Source organism: Chrysemys picta, chromosome 13, assembly GCF_011386835.1.
Source record: "Chrysemys picta bellii isolate R12L10 chromosome 13, ASM1138683v2, whole genome shotgun sequence".
Lineage (NCBI taxonomy): Eukaryota > Metazoa > Chordata > Testudines > Emydidae > Chrysemys > Chrysemys picta.
Genome location: NC_088803.1, coordinates 22,622,567 through 22,643,368, shown reverse-complemented (window position 1 = coordinate 22,643,368; position 20,802 = coordinate 22,622,567). Strand labels below are relative to the sequence as shown.

Genomic DNA, 20,802 nt, shown 5'->3' with positions numbered 1-20,802 from the left:
TCAAAGTTAATTAACCAATTTTAATAAATTAATTAGTTAGTTACATTGAGTCACTCTACCAAATGCTTTACTAAAATCCACAGATGATATATTTTATTACAAAAGGTAAGGATATGGGGAGTGAAAATACGATTCAATTTAAAAAGTTGACGAAACATTTTTAAAAACAGCCAAGATTGGTTTCTTACTAGCACAGATCACTTTTCTTGCATTGAAAGAGCAGTTTTGAGCATCCCTACTGCTGGAGTTTTGAGGTGCCCTAGGCAGAGATTTATCATCTTGTAACCATGTCTCGTGTGCTAGGTCTTACACCTTATTGCCTGAGATTCGGCAGGGCAAGACAGGAGGGGTCAGCACATTTTGACAGATGTCTGATGCTGTATCCAGTGAGCACATTTGTAAATATTCTGAACATAAAGGAAATAACTGCTGGGTGGCGTTGCCAGAAAGTTTATTTGATGGCAACTTTAATCCATTCAGCATCTCATAACAGGATGCTGCTCCTCCTGCAACAGCCTCAGGGGCAATTCAACAGCGATGGGCACGAAAGGCTGCCCACGGGAGGGTCTGTACAGCCTGACAAGATGGCTAATGAAAAATCCTCACAGGAACAAGGATCAAGCTGTCCTGTCCACAAATCAATGCCAAACAAAGCACAAAGAGATGGCGATGGAAGGATGAGTGGGGGTGTCTGGTAATCCCAGATATCTTCTCTTTGCACACTCAGGGGGTCACTTGTGTCTTGAAGGATTTGTTTAGTTCCTCTCTGCATTCTTCATGGGCTGCAGCAATTTCGTATCTATGTCGTCTTCCCAAGCTCTATTTTCTTCTGAATGGCACGAGCAGAGTGATAGATCAAGGAATCAATGAGTCCTGCCACTGAAAGAAGAAAAGAAGGATCAGCCCAGACATTCCACAAAACAGAAGAAAATGCTTTATCTCATGGGACAAACACAGAACCCTTCCCCCAAGGGCGAAGTTCCAGCTCTATGCACAGAGAACAGAATCCTTGCAGCTCCCTGGGAGATTGTGGAGACCCTGATCTCCTCTGATGGAGATGAGACACAGATGGGATTATGCTTCTCAGGACAAAGATCATTCTCACCACAAGGCAGCTGATGCATGCGCTGAAGAACAGAATGGTATCCAAAAGACAAGAGATTAAACCCCATTCTCACAGAACTTAAGGGGCCAGGATTCCAAAGCAAAAGGACAAGACGTCTCCCTTTGACAGATGGGCCCCTACCCCATGTGTCTCATTGTACATATTTATTTCCAAACCTATATGCATACCCTGAAAGCCCCAACCACCCTGCTTAGAACAAGACAGATTCATTTGACAAAAGAAATTGCTTCTGGGAAGCTTTTCCCTGGTCAGACACATTTTCTAGACAAATATGACTCAAATGTATAGTAACAACAGAGATTCTGTTATATTTCTTCAACTTTGTTATTGTTTCAAATGGAAATTCGGTATAAAGTTAGCTTCTTTTCGTACTGCCACTTATGCTGAAATTAGACATTATTGTATTTATACTTCTATTGTGAACTGGATCTTTGTAAATAAATGAACTTTCATGCTAATGATAATGTATAACTCCAAAGGGGGTGTGGCACAGGGAAGGCAAAGAAAGCCCTAATCTCTGCCCAAAGGAGATCCAATCCACATTTCAGCCCTAGTATGAGCAGGACGACAAGCCTGCACATTTTAGAAAAAATGAAACTAAAAGCTCTGATACCTGTAAATACTCCTCCAACAATGGCACAGACTCCTGTGAGGAAGTGTGTAAAGGGCCTAGAGAAAGGAAAACAGATTGAATAATCTCCATGAGCTCAGATGCCATGATGACAGATCAATACCTAGACCGATCGCTTGCAAGTTATAAATATAGAGCTTAAACAAAACAAAAAGGAAGAGTTTAATGGTGAAGAAAATGAAATCCCAAAACTCAATCTGTCCAGCTACTGGTCAGATTCTGCCACCACCATTCAGGCGAAGTGGTGCCATACTTTGCAAACAGGGCCAGTGCTATCAATGTCACTATTCATGAAGTGATATACTCACTTTATACAATAAAATATGCAGAGGTCCTCATGCCAAATAATTTATCATCAATGCCTATCTGCACTGACAATGAAAAACTTCAAAACTAAACAAAAACCCCATGTTAATACGTGATTAAGATGGAGAACCATGGAAAAAGTTAGGATATCACACGGCTAAGTAACATGACCTGAGACACATTGCACAGTCTGCTTGTTTAAGGGTATATATTTAACAAAGAGTAATATATGTAATTAATGTATGACATAAGAGAAATAGGAACCGAAACTACGACATCCTGTGTGTGCTTTTCAGTTTGCTGAATTCTATCTGCACGATCTGGAGGAACTATCTTCACGATCTTCATGTAGCATTAACGTGGTTGTGTTTGAGATTAACCCCCCCAAATATGAATGTCTTTACTCTTTTTTGCTGTACTTCCACCGATGCACAACGATCAATGGGACTCTGCTGCGAGACAGCACCACAAAAGCTCACTTTCCAAAACTGATAACACACAGTGCAATATACTGTATCCTGTGAGCACATTTGTTAATATTCTTAACACAAAGGAATTAATTGCAGGGCGATGTTGCCAGAAAGTTTATTTGATGGCAACTTTAATCCATCCATCAGTACCATTCCATCGTAACAGAAATGCTGTGAATTCTCCTTTCATCAGATCACTGATTTAAAATATGGCTACGTTAAACAAAACACTTTCGTACCCTTTGACTGTGTTTTATTTGTTGACTACTGGTTAGAAATACTTGGTGTTTCACTGTGTCATTATGTGTGCCATCCGCAATATAGCTGCCTAAAATAAAATACATAGACACACCACTGAAAACATCACAAAACACAGATTTCACATATATATTGTGTTACTGTCACTATAGGCCATATTATGTCAGAATATCTGGAGAGGTTCAGGTTGTATAAGAACTGGCCTCATCCTTCCAAGCAGGGTGAACGAAGTGAATAGAAACACGCCCTTACCTGTGTTTCTCTGTCAGTTTCACCATCATGGGAGAAAGCTCATAGAGCACAAATACACCAGGGAGGCCCTGATCTCCTATTAGCCCATTGGCGATTTTCTCATGCCGGGTAACTGAAAACTGGTTAGTCCTCACCACCTAGCAGGAAATAAATATGGGAAATATTGTTTCATTAATAAAGTAACTAAAAGACTACGTAGTGTAGACTGCACTTTGGAGCCTTTGCTGAAGGCCACCCTACCCCTAGAGGATGCTAGGAGGGGCACTCCCAGACCTAACCCTATCTTCAATAAAGACGACATCCTGCAGGATTCTGGAGAACTGAAAGCCAGGTGTGAGAATGAGCCATGCACAAGTCCCCAAGCTCTTAACGATTTTTGGTGCCTAATGGTAGTGATCGTGGGTAGGAGCACAAGTCATCCCCACCCCCCACATCATCTTTGGAACCTTCCAGACAGTTCCTCCTTGAGAGCTGCCTGCAGCCACTGTTCCAGCACTTCTCAAACCTCCCCTAATGCTCCTCCTTGTCTTCCAGTCTTTGGAATTTTTATTCTGGTGACCTCTCGGCTCCCTGAGTGCTGATAGTTCCTCCAGCCTTCGGAGGCTGTGGAGGAACCTTGGTTCTGTGGCCTGGATCTTTGTACTTGTGCTCTGGTACTCTTGCTTCAGAGCATCAGCATTTCAAAGCCTTGTTGCTCTCTCAAGGCCTCAGTTCTTTTCTGGTGCACTCTGGAGATCTCCGAACTTTGGAGCGATTTGCCTCGAGTGTTTCTTTCCTTGTCCCCTGAGCAAATGTCATCCTCTATCTTGACACATCAGGCGCTTTCAAGCAACATCTACATGGCAGAAAGTTGTCTATCATGTAAGAAATATTCACTGCTTCCTCTGCATAGAGGTTGGGCATGCTGTGTGGCGATGCTTGCAGAATGCAGCCTGTGTACTAAACCATTATGTTTCCAATCGTTTCTCAGAGAATCCAGTAAGTTCAGCATGAGCCCAGACTGCAGGGCTTCAAAAGGAGAAATCCCAAAAGGGTAAGCCTGAGTTAGTTTTGATCCACCCTCCCTCGTAGGCCCAGGGGCATAGCTTTCACTAAAGCACAGTCTATCTTCCCATCCAAAGCAGGGAACAATGCTACAGAATGACTCCCCAACACCCTCCAGGTCTCAGTAGTTGAGTTGGTTGTACCAAGCTCCCACTAAATGGATGAGACGCCACCTTGCCTCAACAGGAGATGGAGTAGGAGACAGCTGCTCTCCGGCTCGTCACTGCGGAACATCCTGGGCTCACATTAGTTTTACATAAAAGCTTCCTGTGTCCCCTCTCCATACTGATTTAGGATTGAGAGATTGATCCAAGGAGCCTCAATGTCATCCAGATCAATCTAGTGTCCACTCTTCAAAAAGGATCTTGACAAACTGGAAAGTGTTCAGAAAAGAACTATAAGAAAGATTCAAGGTCCAGAAAACTCACCTTACAGTAAGAGATGCGAGAAGCTCAATCTATTTAGCTTACAAAGGGTAAAGTTAAGAAGGGCTTGATTATGGGTCTATAAGTATCTACAGAGGCAGAGTTCTGATCGCATAGGGCTCTTCAATCTACCAGACAAAGGCAGAACAAGATCCAAAGGCTAGAAGCCAAAGCTAGACAAATTCAACTAGATATAAGGCGCAATGGGGGGAATTAACTACTGGAAAAACTTACCAAGGGATGTGGTAGATTCTCCATCACTTGCAGTCTTTAAATCAAGACTGAATATCTTTCTAAAAGATACATTCTAGCTCAGCTACAAGTTATGGGATTGACACAGGAATCATGGGGTGAAATTCTATGATCCATGCTACGCATGAGGTCAGATTATATGACCATTATGGCCCCTCTGGCCTCAAATTATAAAAAAAAATAAAAAATCCTTGAATCTCTAAAGCTGCCTCCAAGGCAACAACATCATCTTCAACTCTTATATGGGACCATATGTTAAGATCTATCAGGCGCTGGCTCCTAAACTTGATGCTCAACCTCCTCTGTTCAGAATGCCTTGGCACAGCCAGTGTCAACATCTTCTGAGGAATGACTGATGCTCCAGGCTCCCCATCAGCTCAGCAGGTTAACCTTAACGGAAGCAGTGAAATGATCAGGGTGGCTTTGGCAGCTAGTTGGACACTGATGTGCTGGAGAACTCTTCTGATGCCAAGTATGTGTCTGTCCAATTCACAGGAACGGAAGAATAGCAACTCAACGTGAGGATCCAATTTTATCTCTAAAAGAGCAGGCTAAGTCAGCCAGCTTTGAGTTCCCCGGCTCCAATAATCTCAAGGGCCAGAGTGGACAGACCCCTGGAGCCTCTGTCTAATAAAAGGTGCTGTGCCTTTGCACCCTCTTTTGGACCAGCTGATGAAGATGTGGCACCCTCCTCACCCTAATCCCTGTTTGAAGTTGCTTGAGAAAAAGCACATATTGCCCCAGGATGCCCTTGACAGCATCACTCACTTCCCACACCGCCAGAAGGAAGCGTGGCCACTGTACCAGCAAAGCACACCAGCACTGGGAGCTTCAGCACTGTGGCTTATTTGGAAGAAGTGTTTCCACTCCATTGCAGAAACACTTTGCATTATGGCCCTTCTGGATAAAGAGCAGGTAGAGCTGCGGAAAAGGGACAAGTCTCTTCGCCGGGATAAGTATCAGGAGCTCAGAAAGATTGTGTATGAAGACACAGACCTAGTCTGGCAACAGGTTTGTGGGACCTCTACTTCACTGGCTACCTCAGAGCCACTATCTGAGGCTCCAGGTTCAACCAGGAGATACAAACAGGCTGCGGGTCCCTCTTACCTGAGAGAACCTCTGTGGGGAACAGATGAAGACCTCTCTATTGAGAGCAAAGGCATTAAAGGCTACTCTGTGTTCTCTCAGATCTCTCTCTCATTCCACAGGCCCTTCCCACAAGGAAGGAAAGGAAGAAATTCCAAGTAAAGTTGGTTTTCACATCAAAGGCCACATTCCAAGGGGCTCAGTACTCTGCAGGCTCAGGGAGCGCAATTCCAAAATCAACAAGAGAAGCCAAAGCATCCTACATTTCCTTCCAATAAGGATCAAAGACCAATGAAAATCTGATGCTCTGGTAATTTCTGTAGCCTGCCAGAACCTGCCTGGTGGAGGCAGAATGGGAGCATTTCTTCCTCACTGGCCTACATCACTTTGGACAACTGTGTCCTTAGTGTTGCTCATGGGGTACAAGATCAGGTTTTTTGAAAATGCTCCACACCTTTCCCTAAGAACACACTTGGGGTCCTCTACATGAGGCAAAGATACTGCAGGGAATCCACTCCTTCCTGGCAAAGAAAGCCACAGACCCTGGGTGAAACAGGGAGAGGGATTACTCCAGATACTTCCTGATAGTCAGACAAGAGGGCTCCAGCCAGCCCATCCTAGATATCAGGGACCTGAATAAAGGAAACACTCAGAACGGTCACTCTGAGAGCCATCATGCCTCTTCTGGAAGGATGCTATGTGCTCTGGAGCTTGCAGATACTTCCATGCACATAGGGGTACTTCCCAAGCACGAGAAGGATCTTGGATGTGTCCTACGGAAACAGCTCTACCACACTCATTTCTGGCCTGGCATTGGCACAATGGGTTTTCATGAAAGGCTTGATGGTACCAGTACAGGCTGGGAGTGCATACATTCCCCTATTTGGATGATTGACTGATCAATGACAGGTCACTGGAAGCAGTTGAAAGATCAATCCGTGTTCAGCATCAGGGTGCTGGATTCACCAGTGTTCATGATAAGCTACCCAATTCCCAGCTTCTCCCCAGCAGACACCAGGGTCATGTAGGAGCCCTGCTCAACGCAGCTCAACTCAAAGCTTATCCGCACCATGATAAGATCCAGGACATTGCTAGTCTGGCAGAAAGGCTATATGAGAGCCAGCAAGAGACAGCTTGGACCATGCTTTGATTATTTGGTTTCACGGCTGCACCTGTATTAATAGTACCTATGGCACTAGCAACACAACATCATAGTGGATGCTGAGATCCCAGCAGAAGCAAGCCTCCCAGGGACTCTTGCATTACACCTGGGAAATGAACAATCTCGCTGATTTGGTGGCAGTTCAGTGACAATGTGACATTGAAAGAGATTTCCAAGTCTCTCCCACTCAAACTGTAAGGATCATAGATGTGTCCCACCTGACTAAGGAGCTCATGCAGAGGAATCCTCACCGGGGACTTGGACTCTCCAGGAAGAGCCGCAAGAGATGGGAACAGTCCTGTATGCTTGAAGGTCCTTGGAGACCTGGTGTCCCAGGAAGTGAGCCTGATTCATACAGACATTCAAACCGCTGTGTTTTTACATAACCAAGCAAGAAAGCAAGAGGTGGCAACTCCTGTGTCAGAAAGTCTACGGATGTGGGAGTGGGCTATGTCCTACAAGACATTTCCGGTTACCTGGCAGAAGAGAACAGGACTACAGACAGCCAGAGCGGATCTGAGACTGATCCTGATGATGAGTGGTCTCTGGAACTTCCAGTTGAGAACATCAGAATTAGACTCTTTACCATTTGCTGAACAAGTTGCCAGACTCCTGCTCATGGTGCTGAGAAGAGACCACACTGATGAGTCAGCAATGTGATGCTATTGCAAAAGAAGCAAATGCAATTTAGGGTTGAATTAACAGAGGTATAGCATGCAAGTCATGGGAGGAGACAGTACTGCTCTACTCAGCGCTGATTAGGTGTTGCAGGATACTGTGTCCAATTTTGGTCACCGCTGTATAGAAAGGATGTAGAGAAATGGGGAAGGATCCAGAGATGAGCGACAAAGATGATCAAAGGGATGGAATGCAAGCAATACGAGCAAAGGCTGAAGGAACTGGGTATGTTTAGTTCAGAAAAAAGAAGATTATGGAGGGACATGATGGCGGTTGTCAAATACTTGAAAGACTGACATAAAAAAGGACAAAAATTGTTCTTTCTTGCCACAGATGGCAGGATGAGAGGCAATGGGTTCAAACTACAGCATAGCAGATTTAGATTAAGTTTTAGGAAAAACTTCCTAATTGTAAGAACAGTAGGACAATGGAACAGACTGGGAGGTTGTGGAAGCTCCTTCACTGGAGGTTTTCAAAGGGAGGCTGGAGAGCATCTGTCTTGGATGGTTTAGACACAACAAATCCTGCATCTTGGCAGGGATTAGACTAGATGACCCTTGCGGTCCCTTCTACGCCTAGGGTTCTAGAATTCTCTATCTCTTCTTTACCCACTGAAACTAACTATCTGGCCTCAGATATCAATCAGAATCAAGACACCTAACTATCCTAGCAGAGGCGCTCTCCCTGATTGGTTAGCTCCTGGTCGTGTAGAGCTCTGTAGGCATGGTGTCTTTGAGCAGCAGTGAGTATTTCTACACAAGGTATTTTTAGATACAAGATAATTACTCACCTGCTAATTCTGGTTCTCTGAAGATTAGGGCTGTTGCATGACTAAAAAAATTAAATTGCGCGGTGACATTGTAAATAAGAAGTGGGCAGCATTATCTCCCATAAATGTAAACAAACTTGTTTCTCTTAGCAACTGGCTGAAGAAGAAGTAGGACTAAGTGGACTTGTAGGCTCTAAAATTTTACAGTGTTTTGTTTTTGAATGCAGATATATAACAAAAAAAATCTACATTTGTAAGTTGCACTTTCACAATAAAGAATCGCACTACAGTACTTGTCTGAGTGAACTGAAAAATACTATTTATCATTTTTAGAGTGCAAATATTTGTAATAAAAGAATAATATAAAGTGAGCGCTGTACATTTTGTATTCTGCATTGTAACTGAAATCAATATATTTGAAAATATAAAAAACCATTTAATATTAATATTTAATACATTTCAGTTGGTATTCTATTGTTTAATAGTGCAATTAAAACTGCGATTAGTCACTATTAATTTTTTTGAATCACGTTAATTTTGAGTTAATTGCGTGAGTTAACTGCGATTAATTGATAGCCCTACTGAAGATATCTCCTCTTAGTTTGGAGCGGAAGTTTTCTGAGGTGCTCTTCATATTTACATCTTTGTGTTCATTGTTCTACCTTTGAAGCACTAACCTTTCAATCATTTTGCTTTCAGGATTGGTTTGTTGTTCTTTGAATTTAACATACTTGTTATTAATATCATTGTAAAATATATGTGTTAACGCTATATATGAAGTTCTGAATTCCCTCAGTATTATGTTATTAACATTTGTTTAAAACAAGACAGCTTAGCCTAGGTAAAGGTGATGGACAGGTCTGTCCTAGACACAGAAATGTGGGTTTACCTCAATTTACATGTTAGCTGTAAACAAAGCCATCAAGCTAAACCAGCAGGGATTATCCTGATTCTGAACTTTAGAGAGACAGAACTAGCATGGCTCCTGTGCCTCAGACAGACACAGGAGACTGAATCCCCAGGAGACCTTCCTGACTTGTAAGACAAAGACCGTCCCATTAGGGATACAAAGAACAGAGAGAGATTCCGCCTTGTTCCTTCACCTTAGGAGACAAAGAAACCAGCTATCTGATCTCTGTGATGGGTCCTGGCCTGGCTGACCAGTAAAAGCTGTAAAGGAGACCGGGGGAGAGAAAAAACATCTTGAACAAAGACTAGGGTGACCAGACAGCAAGTGTGAAAAATCGGGACGGGGGTGGGGGGTAATAGGAGCCTATATAAGAAAAAGACCCAAAAATCGGGACTGTCCCTATAAAATCAGGACATCTGGTCACCCTTAACAAAGACTATCTTGCTAGATTAAATTTTAGACTTCTAGATGTCTGGTTTCACTTTTATTTGCTTGTAATCATCTCTACCATTATCCTCTATTTGGTATCACTTAATCCAGTTTCTTTTGTTAATAAACTTATTTTGCTTTCATTATAAATCATCAGTGCTGTGTAAGTGTGTGCTTCTAGAAAGTTGACAGCTTGGAGTTTGACTGTCTCTGTAAAGGCAGCAAACCTAGCACTATCTCTGTGAGGATCCCCTGGACTGGATTCTGAGGGAGGATTATTTGGGGGAAAATTCAGGGCTGGAAAGGTACTAAGGTCAGCCTGCAAGGAGTAACCAGGTTGGTCAGAGCCAGGATGAGGTTTGTGGACTGCTGGCAGGCTGCTTGGGTCAGAGCTCTGGACCAAAGCTTCATAGCCACAAGACAGCCAAGGATACAGGACAGAATCATAGAATCATAGAATATCAGGGTTGGAAGGGACCTCAAGAGGTCATCTAGTCCAACCCCCTGCTCAAAGCAGGACCAATTCCCAACTAAATCATCCCAGCCAGGGCTTTGTCAAGCCGGGCTTTAAAAACCTCTAAGGAAGGAGACTCCACCACCTCCCTAGGTAACGCATTCCAGTGCTTCACCACCCTCCTAGTGAAATAGTGTTTCCTAATATCCAACCTGACAGAAACCTCTTACTGGCCTGGGTGACCCCATAACATCACACTAAGGTTCAGTATCTCTTCCAAACTTTTTGCTAGCATTAATTATTCTAACCCTGGATATTCTTGGTATCCACACAAATGTAGACATAATCCCTTTTTGAATCTTGCCACGTTCTTGACCTCAACAACTTCCTGTGCAATGTGTTCCTCAGTCTAATTACTCATTGTGTGAAAAAGTATTCCCTTTTATCAGTTCTGAATTTCCCATTTTTAAAATTCATTGACTGTCCCTTTGTTCTTGTGTTATCAGTCACAGAGAACAGAAGCTCCTGAGCCAACTTTCCTAGACCATGTATCTTGCCCTGTATTATGCATCATCTTTCTCAGGGAAACATTCTTTCCAATTTCTCTTCATAGGAAGAGTTTTTCCAGGCTCCAAATCATTCTCATCTAATTGTGCAATACTCTGTGTGAGATGGGGTAACCAGTACTGCACATGGTATCCAGATGAGGCTGCACCATTTTTTATATGATGTTGTGAAAACAAATGATGCAGTTACCAGCTGAACTTCATTTCTGATCAGTCATGTGACTTGGGCTTGATTCTCTGCATGACTTCCTTGCCCCCTAATTCCAAAGTCTTGGCCCTGCCATTTCATTTCTCCTGTGAACACAAGTGAAGCTGGGAGGAGGGCATGTAACACTGAAAGAAGAAGTTGATGGTGGGGCCTGCTTTAAGGAAAGTGACAGGAAAGCAAGATTAGGTTTATTCAACCAGAGAACAATGGCCTGTTGAATAAAGTGCAGCAGGCACAGGAGTAAGGGAGACATCTAAATTAAGAACCAGGCCACACACATCTGGGACTCCCTGCCACAATCACAACAATACACAGTTTGGCATCTGGCAAGGTCTACTGTTTTAAAGGGCAGAGGGCTATGTCCAGAGAGGCCACTTGAGGCCTGACAAGGTCTGCAGCCTTCAAATGACACCCCTGCTGTAAGCTTTCATTTCTGTGGGAATACACTGTATTTTACTTGGTTCCCTTGTAACCTGGCTATAGAGTGCTTTAGGGGTATGCCAGGGGTTCTTAAAAGTCTTTTCACAGGGAGGACCGCATCTCACTCAACAGGCCTCGTCTCATGGATTCCCTCCCTCCCCACTTCAATTCCATTCATTATTGCACAATATTCTTGTGGCATTTACATGCTACTGCAATAATATCTGTCCGAGTATCATATGAAAGCTAATAACAATTGCTTACATGGAAATATGACGACAGCAAATTATACAGGTCATTATGTAGCAGCAGCAGCACCACATAATGGAAATGATGAGGCTAGCTCCTTCTTGTTTCCAGCTGCTTTTACAGCCATCCAAGCTTTTTTGCCATGGACGCCCGAGACCCACAGAAGCAGCTGGAAGCAGATACCCCATTGATGAGTGGGACATAAATGGATAGTCAGAAGGAAGAGCAAACAAGTGCCCTCCAGCAAGTGCTCCACCAATCACAGTTTGAGAAGGCTTTACACATTCAAAGATAAGAGACGCCTTAAAACAAAATTAATAAAGCACAGAAGCATATAAACACAGGAGTGTTTCTGGGGTTGGGCCTGCAGAAAGAGACCAGCATCCCCAATGTGTGTACACAGAAAAAAAAACGGTGCTTACCTCACCATCGACTTTCATATAGACTGTAGGGACCACTTTGACGAAGTACTGAAACATCATAGAAGCTAGCAGCAGAAGACAAAGAGACATAGTGAATAACCAGAAAAGACAGAGATGTGCCCATTCTGAACTTCATTGACCCTTATTAATAAATCTCTCTTTTAAATGCTAATGCAGATACTTTCTACAGCCACTACAGACAGCAGAAGACAGCCACATCATGATGAACTACCTAGATGTGTTACAGGCTGGGAGAACTCTGACTAGCCAAAGTATATATAATGTGGAATAACCACAGCACACAAAATAGACACAAAAAAGCATTGCCAAACCATGCTGTAGACATGACAGCCATGGCACACAGAATAGCTATAGTCAAGGATGGTATAGAAACCTGCAGCTAAGTTGAAATATGCTGATTTTCTCTAAATAGTTAGGAACTTGTCTACCTGAGAGGAGACCTCTCTCCCCATGCCATCACTGCTTAATTTAGAGGCCCCTTAGTTTAGACAGATGGGCCTGCTGGGAGGGCATTTTCCACAGAGGATACTGGCCATGGAACTTGGTTTGCAACAGCGCAGATCTGCTACCCTCCTGGATACCATGCTCACTCTTTTCCCCAGGCATTTAGGGTGAGGGTTAGATTGAGGGAAGGGAACAGATCTCTCTGAGGCAATGGTGAGATAAGATGAATCTCTAAAGGGTGAAGGGACTATTGCACATGTTTCTTTTAAATTGTTTACAGGGCATATTTTAATTTTGGTCAAAGGCACCTAGAGCAAAGGATTGATGCTTGAAATACAATACAAATAAATCCCTACCACCAGGCCATCGATTGTGGTCTTTTGCCACAGAGGGATTCTCAAGGGAACTTCCCCTCTGAGGGAGGCCACAGCTAGTTTAGAAAATTCACCTTTGGGGCTGGAACTTTCCAAGTTTTGTCTCAGAGAGTGAATGGCAAAGTTCTCAGGAATCAGGAAGACTGAAGGCAGCTATTCTGCAAGGAAGATGGAAAGAGCAGGGGGCTCTTCTAGTCCTCCCCACAGCTTTTAGTCACATGCCCCATCAAGCTACCTGTGGCTCATGGTGGGCTGTAATAGGGTTACCATATTTTGGGCCTCCAAAAGGAGGACACTCCACGGGGCCCCGGCCCCGCCCCCAGCCCCGCCCCCGCCCCAACTCCGCCCCTTCCCCAAAGTCTCCGCCCCCTCCCCTGCTTCCCGCGAAAATTTGATTCGCGGGAAGCCTGAAGCAGGTAAGGGGGGTGTGGGGGGGGAGGAGGCGCGGCCCAGGCTGGCCCCCGAGCGGCTCCAGCCTGGGTCGGCTCCGGCCCTGGCCGACCACCCCCGGCCCGCCCAGAACTGCCGGCCCCTGGGCTCCCGGTCGAGCACGCCCGGCCCCCGGGGGCCCGGCCCAGCACCCCTGGCCCGCCCAGCAGCCCCGGGCCCCTGGCCCACCCAGCACCGCCGGTCCCTGGCGGCCCGGCACTCCCTGGCCACCCAGCACCCCCGGCGGCCCGGCGCACTCCCCGGCCACCCAGCACCCCCGGCGGCCCAGCACACCCCCCGGCGGCCTGGCGCACTCCCCGGCCACCCAGCACCCCCGGCGGCCCGGCGCACCCCCCGGCCGCCCGGCACCGCCGGTCCCCGGCGGCCCAGCACACCCCCCGGCGGCCCGGCGCACTCCCCGGCCACCCAGCACCCCCGGCGGCCGAGCAACCCCCCCGGCGGCCCGGCGCACCCCCCGGCCGACCGGCACCGCTGGCCCGGCGCACCCCCCGGCACCGCCGGTCCCCGGCGGCCCAGCACACCCCCCGGCGGCCCGGTGCACTCCCCGGCCACCCAGCACCCCCGGCGGCCCGGCGCACCCCCCCGGCACCGGCGGCCCGGCGCACTCCCCGACCCCCGGCGCACTCCCCGGCCGCCCGGAACCGCTGGCGGCCCGGCGCACCCCACGGCACCGCCAGTCCCCGGCGGCCCGGCGCACTCCCCAGCCACCCGGCACCGGCGGCCCGGCGCCCCCCCCCCGGCACCAGCGGTCCCCGGTGGCCCGGCGCACCCCACACTCCCCGGCCGCCTGGCGCATCGCCGACGCACCCCCCGGCCGCCAGGCACCGCCGGCTTGGGGCACCCGCCGGCCCCGGGCCAGCCCCTGGCCCAGGATTTTCCCGGACATGTTCGGCTTTTTGGGATTTCCCCCCGGACGGGGATTTGAGTCCCAAAAAGCCGGACATGTCCGGGAAAATCCGGACGTATGGTAACCCTAGCTGTAACTGAGAATTTCTCCTTCAGGAGGGGCTGACGAATAATGTTCTATTACAGAGAAGTCCATGACAAACTCCCCTCTTTCAAAATGGCTGGCATATCCCACTGTTCTCAATAAGACTGAAGCTACACACTGCCCTCAGGTAGCCATTTTGAGAACAGAATTTATCTGCCTCCAGCTCAATGGGGCTGAGTGTTCCTTTTCACATTCTGACACACAGGCAGCCATTTGAGGCCTTGTTTACACCGGAAATATTTTGAATAACTTAAGATGAGAATTTAAACTGATACTGTTTACAGGTATAACTGCTGCGTGGACTCTCTTATTCTGTCTTTTTCAGGTTTGTTTATGCTGCACAGGAAGGGGTTTATGCTAAATAAAAAAAAGGTACTTTATGGTGGAATAGAAGTGTCCAGATGAGGAGTTATACTAGAAGAACTATAATGGTATAAACTTGGACAACTTTTCTGTGCAGACAAGGCCTAATAAGAGCTGCTTACTTTCGCTGTTAGTTTCACTTTGGGAGCAATGGAAGGTGCTGGCTAGTTTGAAAGAAGGCATCTTAACTGAAGTCAGCCTATAACCTCAGTCCCATTGAGAACAATGGGAGATGGCAGTCGTTTTGAAAGAAGACAATTCTTTGGGTATTTCTCTGAAGGAGAAGAACTTTCAATTATCAGAAATAATGGCAAAAATTACTAAAGCTACTCACTGCACCAGATCTACTCACCAGAGAGGGCAAGAGGGAGGGGGAACTGTGTGTGCGCGTGCATGTGTGCACATGTGTGGGCAGGGGAGTGTGTACAGGCTGTTGGAGGGAAGAGGAAACTGGTATGTGTGTTTGAGAGCATAGAGGACTGTAAGGAGGTGCACACGGCAGGAGGAATTTGGAGGACAGGAGCGAGAGGGAAACGGAGGTGCTTTAAAGTGGCATATGCTATACCAGAAAAAGACACTCATTTATGTAGGCCGATTTGCCCCACCCCCAAGTGGCTGATGAGCAATGAGTGAGCAAATGTCAGGGAGAGCAGAAATGTCATTTTTGCTAGGGCGGGAAGGCTCGTCCATTAGGCAGCACCATCAGGGTTCTCCCTGCAGCCTGTCCCAGTTGCTCTGGCTGTGCTGTAGCTCTTTAGGTTGTTCTGAAACACTTATTTGATACAAAAGTTTAGAAAGAGATTCTCCTGCACATGGCTGTACCTTGCTGTGCAGTGATGTCTGTCCCATCCAGAGGATTGATGAGGCCTGGATAATCCCTCCCAAATGAGAGACGCTTGATATAATGCGTCATATTGATCTGAAACAGAAACACTGACACACTCAAACAGCTGGCACAGCATCTACCCAGGGGCAGGACAAGGGCCCTGGGATTTGCAGAACATGAACAACTTTATTTGGTGAGAGACTCTAAGGGGTAGGCATCTCCTCTCTCCCTCCCATGGGAAATTTCAATGTTCCTGCCCACTGAGATTCCAAGGTGCAGGCAACTCCCCCCACCCTTCCCACCATGGAAGCTTCCCTCTGGGGAGAGGTTCTGAGCCACAGGTGTCTCTTCCCTCCTGGTGTAGGGCAAAGAAGAGCCAACTCAGATGCAACTGGGGGCACAGTGGGATTCTGTGCCCCCTTTCAAACAGCACTTATATGGCTGTTAGACACGTGGCAAGGGAAAAAAAGAATGTCAGAGAAGAGCTAGAAGAAGGAAGAAGAAAGGAGAAATCCAGTCTTTTTAAATAATATTTTCCATTATGTCAACACGCATGCTCTTGCAACACTTACGTTATCAAGTCCAAAGCTCTGTAAATCATGAACTGCAATAGAGAAACAGCATGTTAAAACAATCCAGACCATGGAACCAAGGACATTTATTTGTCTCAGAAGGGAGCTCCCATCACATCTATTGCCATCTAAAGCATTAAGAAAACACCCTGGATTTCTCCCCTCTGCAGTAGGGCATAGGACAGATAAAACAACACTAAAATTCCCCCTCCCAACATTAACTAATTACCTCCAGAAGAAGGGATGGAAAGTTAGTTGAACTTGGGGGTTTATTTAAATGACACGTCAATCATATTTGCGCATGGCCTTTAGAAAGTAAACATTCAGTGTTTGTAGGTTGGCTAGGAGAGCTCCACTGGTGTTCATGCCCACTTGCTGAGCTCCAGCTCTGGTCCTTGCTTAGCTCCTCAGACTGTCTTGGAATGTGAAGGCAGAATAATATTCATACGCATTTTACACGAGTGACTGAACAGAGCATTTTCCTACAGAACTGTAAAAACCACCAGATGAAGCATCTAAACAGATCCTCTACATCCCAGTAGCAGCTAGCCCTCATCTGTCCTTCCCCGCTGCAGCTCTGAGCCCACAAAGGGGAAAAAATGGAGGTTATTTACTGTAACTGGAAGTTCTTTGAGATGTGTGGTCCCTATCTGTATTCTGCATTTGGGTATGCATGCACGCCATGAACCCAAGTCTGGAAAATCTTACAAGCAGTGTCTATTGGCCTACACATGCTCAGTAGGTCTCATCATTTTCTTGACTGAGGGTATAAGCGCCAGTGTGGGCTGACGCCTATCCAGTTCCTCTTCTTACCTCGAATCCAACAGGATCCAAAGCAGAGAGGATAATGGGCGGGTAGTGAAATACATATAGGGACCACCCATCTCAAAGAGCCTCCAGTTATAGTAAGTAACCTCCACTACTTCTTCAAGTGTTGGTCCCTATGTATATTCCATACATGGGTGACGCACAAGCAACACTCACACTGGAGTTGGGTGCGAGGAACCCGGCAGCAAAGATGCCAATCACACTGCTGCATCTGCAGCGAACGAACGTGTAGCGTATAGCGAATGGATGGAGCTCCAGGTGGCCACCTGCAAATGCACTGTATCAGGACCTCCTGCAGGGATGCTGTAGAGGCGGCTTACGCTCTTGTGGAGTGAGCCATGACACCTCCAAGGGAGGGATGTGTGCTAACCTGTAGCATTCTAGGAGGCATCCCAAAATCCACTTAGAAATCCTTTGAGAGGATATAGATTGCCCATGTGATCTTTCTGCTATGATGATAAAAAGTCTTGGTGACTTTCTGACTGCTTTGATTCTCTACACACAGAACACCAGGGCAAGCTAGATGTCAAGGGAGTTAAGTCTCTTGAGAAGCAGCATGGGGCTTCAGAAAAAAGGCAATTAAGGAGATACTTTGGTTGATGTGGAATTCAGAAACAACTTTGGGGAGAAATTTAGGATGTAAGTGAAGAGAAACCTCCTTGTGAAAAAACGTACAAGGAAGGTCTGCCATGATGGCACCCAGATTGCTGACCCTTCTGGCCAAAATGATAGCCACTAGAAATGCAACCTTTGTGGACAGGTGTGACGAACTGGGACTGTTCTTACTGTGGTCTGTGAATGCTGACAGGGGAGTGTGGCTAGGATAGTCTGCATTGGGGGATGGGAGACTGCCCGAAGGAGAATACCTGAGCATGTAACATGAGAACCCAGGAAGGGGTTGGAGGCCAGGTGACACCTTGGCCCGGGAAACTGAACAAAGGCTGTGGGAGGGGTCGCTGAAGGCAGAGTTTTGGAAGCTGGCTGGTGAGATGGCTGGGAGGCAGAGATGGCTCTGACCTCCCAAGGGGGGCTGGGATGCCCTGGGACCCCAAGATGGACCTAACTGAGGGGGGTCCTGTTGTCTGTGCCTGCAAGACCTGTCTTGGACTGTATTCCTGTCATCTAAATAAACCTTCTGCTTTACTGGCTGGCTGAGAGTCATGGTGAATCGCAGGAAGCCGGGGGTGCAGGGCCCTGAGTTCCCCCACACTCCATGACAGCAGGTGAGACGTGCAGCGTGTCACTAAGGGTTCAAATGGTGGTCTGGTGAGTGTCAACAGAATGAAATTAAGGTCCCATATAGATGTAGGTTTGATCATAAACCATACTGTAGTTGGGTGTCTGAAAACAGAACATCTGTCTACCAGAGAGAGGCAGGCACCAATTGCTGCAAGGTGGACCCATAACAAACTAATGGAGAGACCCGAGGCTTTTAAGGACAAGAGATAATCTAAGGTGACTGGAATACTTGCTGTAATTGGAGAATGTTGATTGTGCTGTGCCCAGGCAGAGAAAAGCCTCTGTTTGGCCAGGTAGCAGGTTCCAGTTGAATCATTCCTACTTTGGGTAAGAACAGCCTGAACAGGAGCTGAGCAGAAATGTTCTATTTCTGATGCCCATCCAAACATCAGGCTGAGAGGTGGAGTGAGCCCAGACTGGGGTGTTTGATTCTGCCCTCTCCTGAGTTAGGAGGTCTGGGGAGGGCCAAATCTTGATTGGGGGTAGGGGGGAAGGAGGAGGGAAAGATACTGGTGATAACTGAAGCCAGACGCGTTCTATTGCCTGTCAGTGTTGGAGGGATTCTGCTTCCTGCCAAAGAATCACCTCTCGGTCCCCGAAGGGGGTTTGTGAGGAGGAAAGGAGAGGAACTCTATGAAGTATCCCTGATAGATAATCTCCAAGACCCAAGTGTCTGGCAAAATCAGCTGCCAGTTGTGGGTGAACAGTGTGAGATCTCCCCCAAAAATGATGGGGGAAGAGGTGGGTGGTAGGTGGGTCTGGCCAGTTCTAGAATGGCTTCATTAACCAGGAGGGCTACCTTATTTGGTCCTTGAGGTTGCAGGACATCCAGGAGCTGATGTTGTGGGTCCTGGACTTTCTCCAGTGGAATTTGGAGATCATTGGCAACCCTTTGCAGTAGCTCCTGGTACTACCTATGGTCGTCTGGCAGAGACAGGGAAGAAGGGGTGACTACTTCATTCGGGGACGAGGACGAGATACCCGTCACAAACTGTAGATCCAGGTCAATGCCTTCCTCCTCTTACACCGATGGATCTGGTTGGCGAGAAGAGGAGCAGTACGATTCCTAAGAAGGACCCAGGTGTTTGCCGTAGGGACCAGAAAGGGGAGTCAGCCGGTTGCAAGGGACCCCGAGTGGTCCCTGGGGAATTCATATCTGGAGGGACAGCAAGTGTAACTCCTTAAATGTCTGTCAGGGCTCGACTCTCACTGCAGACACACAGGAGCAGCCAACACATCTGACTCATCCAACCGCTGGATGAAAACCGCTCCTCTGGTAGCAATGGGGCCTCTCCTGTCAGAGGGCTGGAGGTAAGATGTCTCCTGGGACACCAAAGTAGTATCCTCCTCCAGTGTAGTAATGTCTCCCAAGGGATAGGCTGGAGAGGAGGGGAGGGGGATACATCTTGGTGTCTGGGGGGTTCTGGCAGTCAAGTCTGACGGAACTAGTGCATCCCAGGAAACAGAGCAGTCTTTGGTCAAATGAGGTGGTACCAATGATGAATTGGACCCGCACTCGTGGATGGAACTGGTGGATGTTGGTCCTTACATTTTGGTATTGGGGTGACCGATGGAACTGGTGGATTTTTCTTTCTAAACGCTTTACCCTCCAATCTGGGGGCTTTTCAGCAGAGCTGGTTCCTTAGAGTTTCCATATAAAGGCTCATCCAACCTTGACTGACTTGGGAAGGGGGAGAGGAGGACTGGTCAGTTGAAGCTGATGGGGGGGGGGGGTGTCTCCCTGGCCCAGATAGGAGAGGGGCCTCACAGCATCCTCCATCAGGTGTTTTCTCAAGCGACGCTCACAAGCTTCTCAAATTCTGGGTGGGAACAAGCAACAAATACTGCACTTTGCAGAAATACATGTCTCACCCAGACTGTAGAGGCAGCGCTGATGGTTGTTGCTAATGCAGAAGGAGTGAGGGCAAGAGACACAATTCTTGAAACTCTGGGCATAGTCTCAGACCCAGGGAGGGAATCCCCAGCCAGGAAAAACTTACTATACAAACTATACTACTGTACTATAAATTTTAACTAGCTAAGAAGAATAAAACTATTTACAAATATATTTACAGGTTCTACAAAGGAGCTGAAGGAAGAAAGGACACAGGATTCCGACTCAGGTGCAGTGGTAAGAAGGAACTGGCGAGGTGTCAGCCCACCCTGGCTCTTAAACCTTCAGTTGGGAACACAAGGAGACCTCGTGCACATGTGTGGGACAACAGATTCTGCTTGTAAGAATTTCTGGACTCAGGCACAGGGCGCACATGTGTACCCACGTGTGGAAGACACATAGGGACCAGCACTCAAAGAAAAAATATCTGCGGAGACTGTCTGTGTTCTGACTTTGGGTGGTTACCAGCATCTGACTTGATCTGAAATAATTTTATCATTGCCAGACCTTGAGTACAAGCCTACTCTCTCTGTCTCTCCTGGTTTCCAGCACACTTTGACACCACATTACTGGGAGCACTGCTCAACCAGAAACAGCATGATGCACTTCATTTATGCCTTTGCCCACATGAAAGGGAATCAAACAGTTGCCCACTTCAGCTTTCTCCTCTTAGGCTAACAAGC

At 46.9% G+C, this 20,802-nt stretch overlaps 1 protein-coding gene across 5 annotated transcripts in view; it reads right to left on the bottom strand.

The window, feature by feature from the left end:
- The window catches only part of ERGIC3 (ERGIC and golgi 3), a 59,637-nt gene continuing 38,835 nt past the window's right edge, over window positions 1–20,802 (bottom strand). For 3 of the 5 annotated variants that reach the window (XM_005294050.4, XM_005294049.4, XM_042854932.2), the window contains 6 exons: window positions 16,159–16,190; window positions 15,583–15,679; window positions 12,118–12,182; window positions 3,044–3,180; window positions 1,740–1,795; window positions 1–879 (listed from right to left, as the gene is read on the bottom strand). In XM_005294050.4, coding sequence (XP_005294107.1) covers window positions 800–879; window positions 1,740–1,795; window positions 3,044–3,180; window positions 12,118–12,182; window positions 15,583–15,679; window positions 16,159–16,190 — 467 coding nt within the window. In that variant the 3' untranslated portion in view covers window positions 1–799. The remainder of the gene's footprint in view (window positions 880–1,739; window positions 1,796–3,043; window positions 3,181–12,117; window positions 12,183–15,582; window positions 15,680–16,158; window positions 16,191–20,802) is intronic. The other 2 variants (XM_005294051.4, XM_065566592.1) reach the window with 1 other exon arrangement.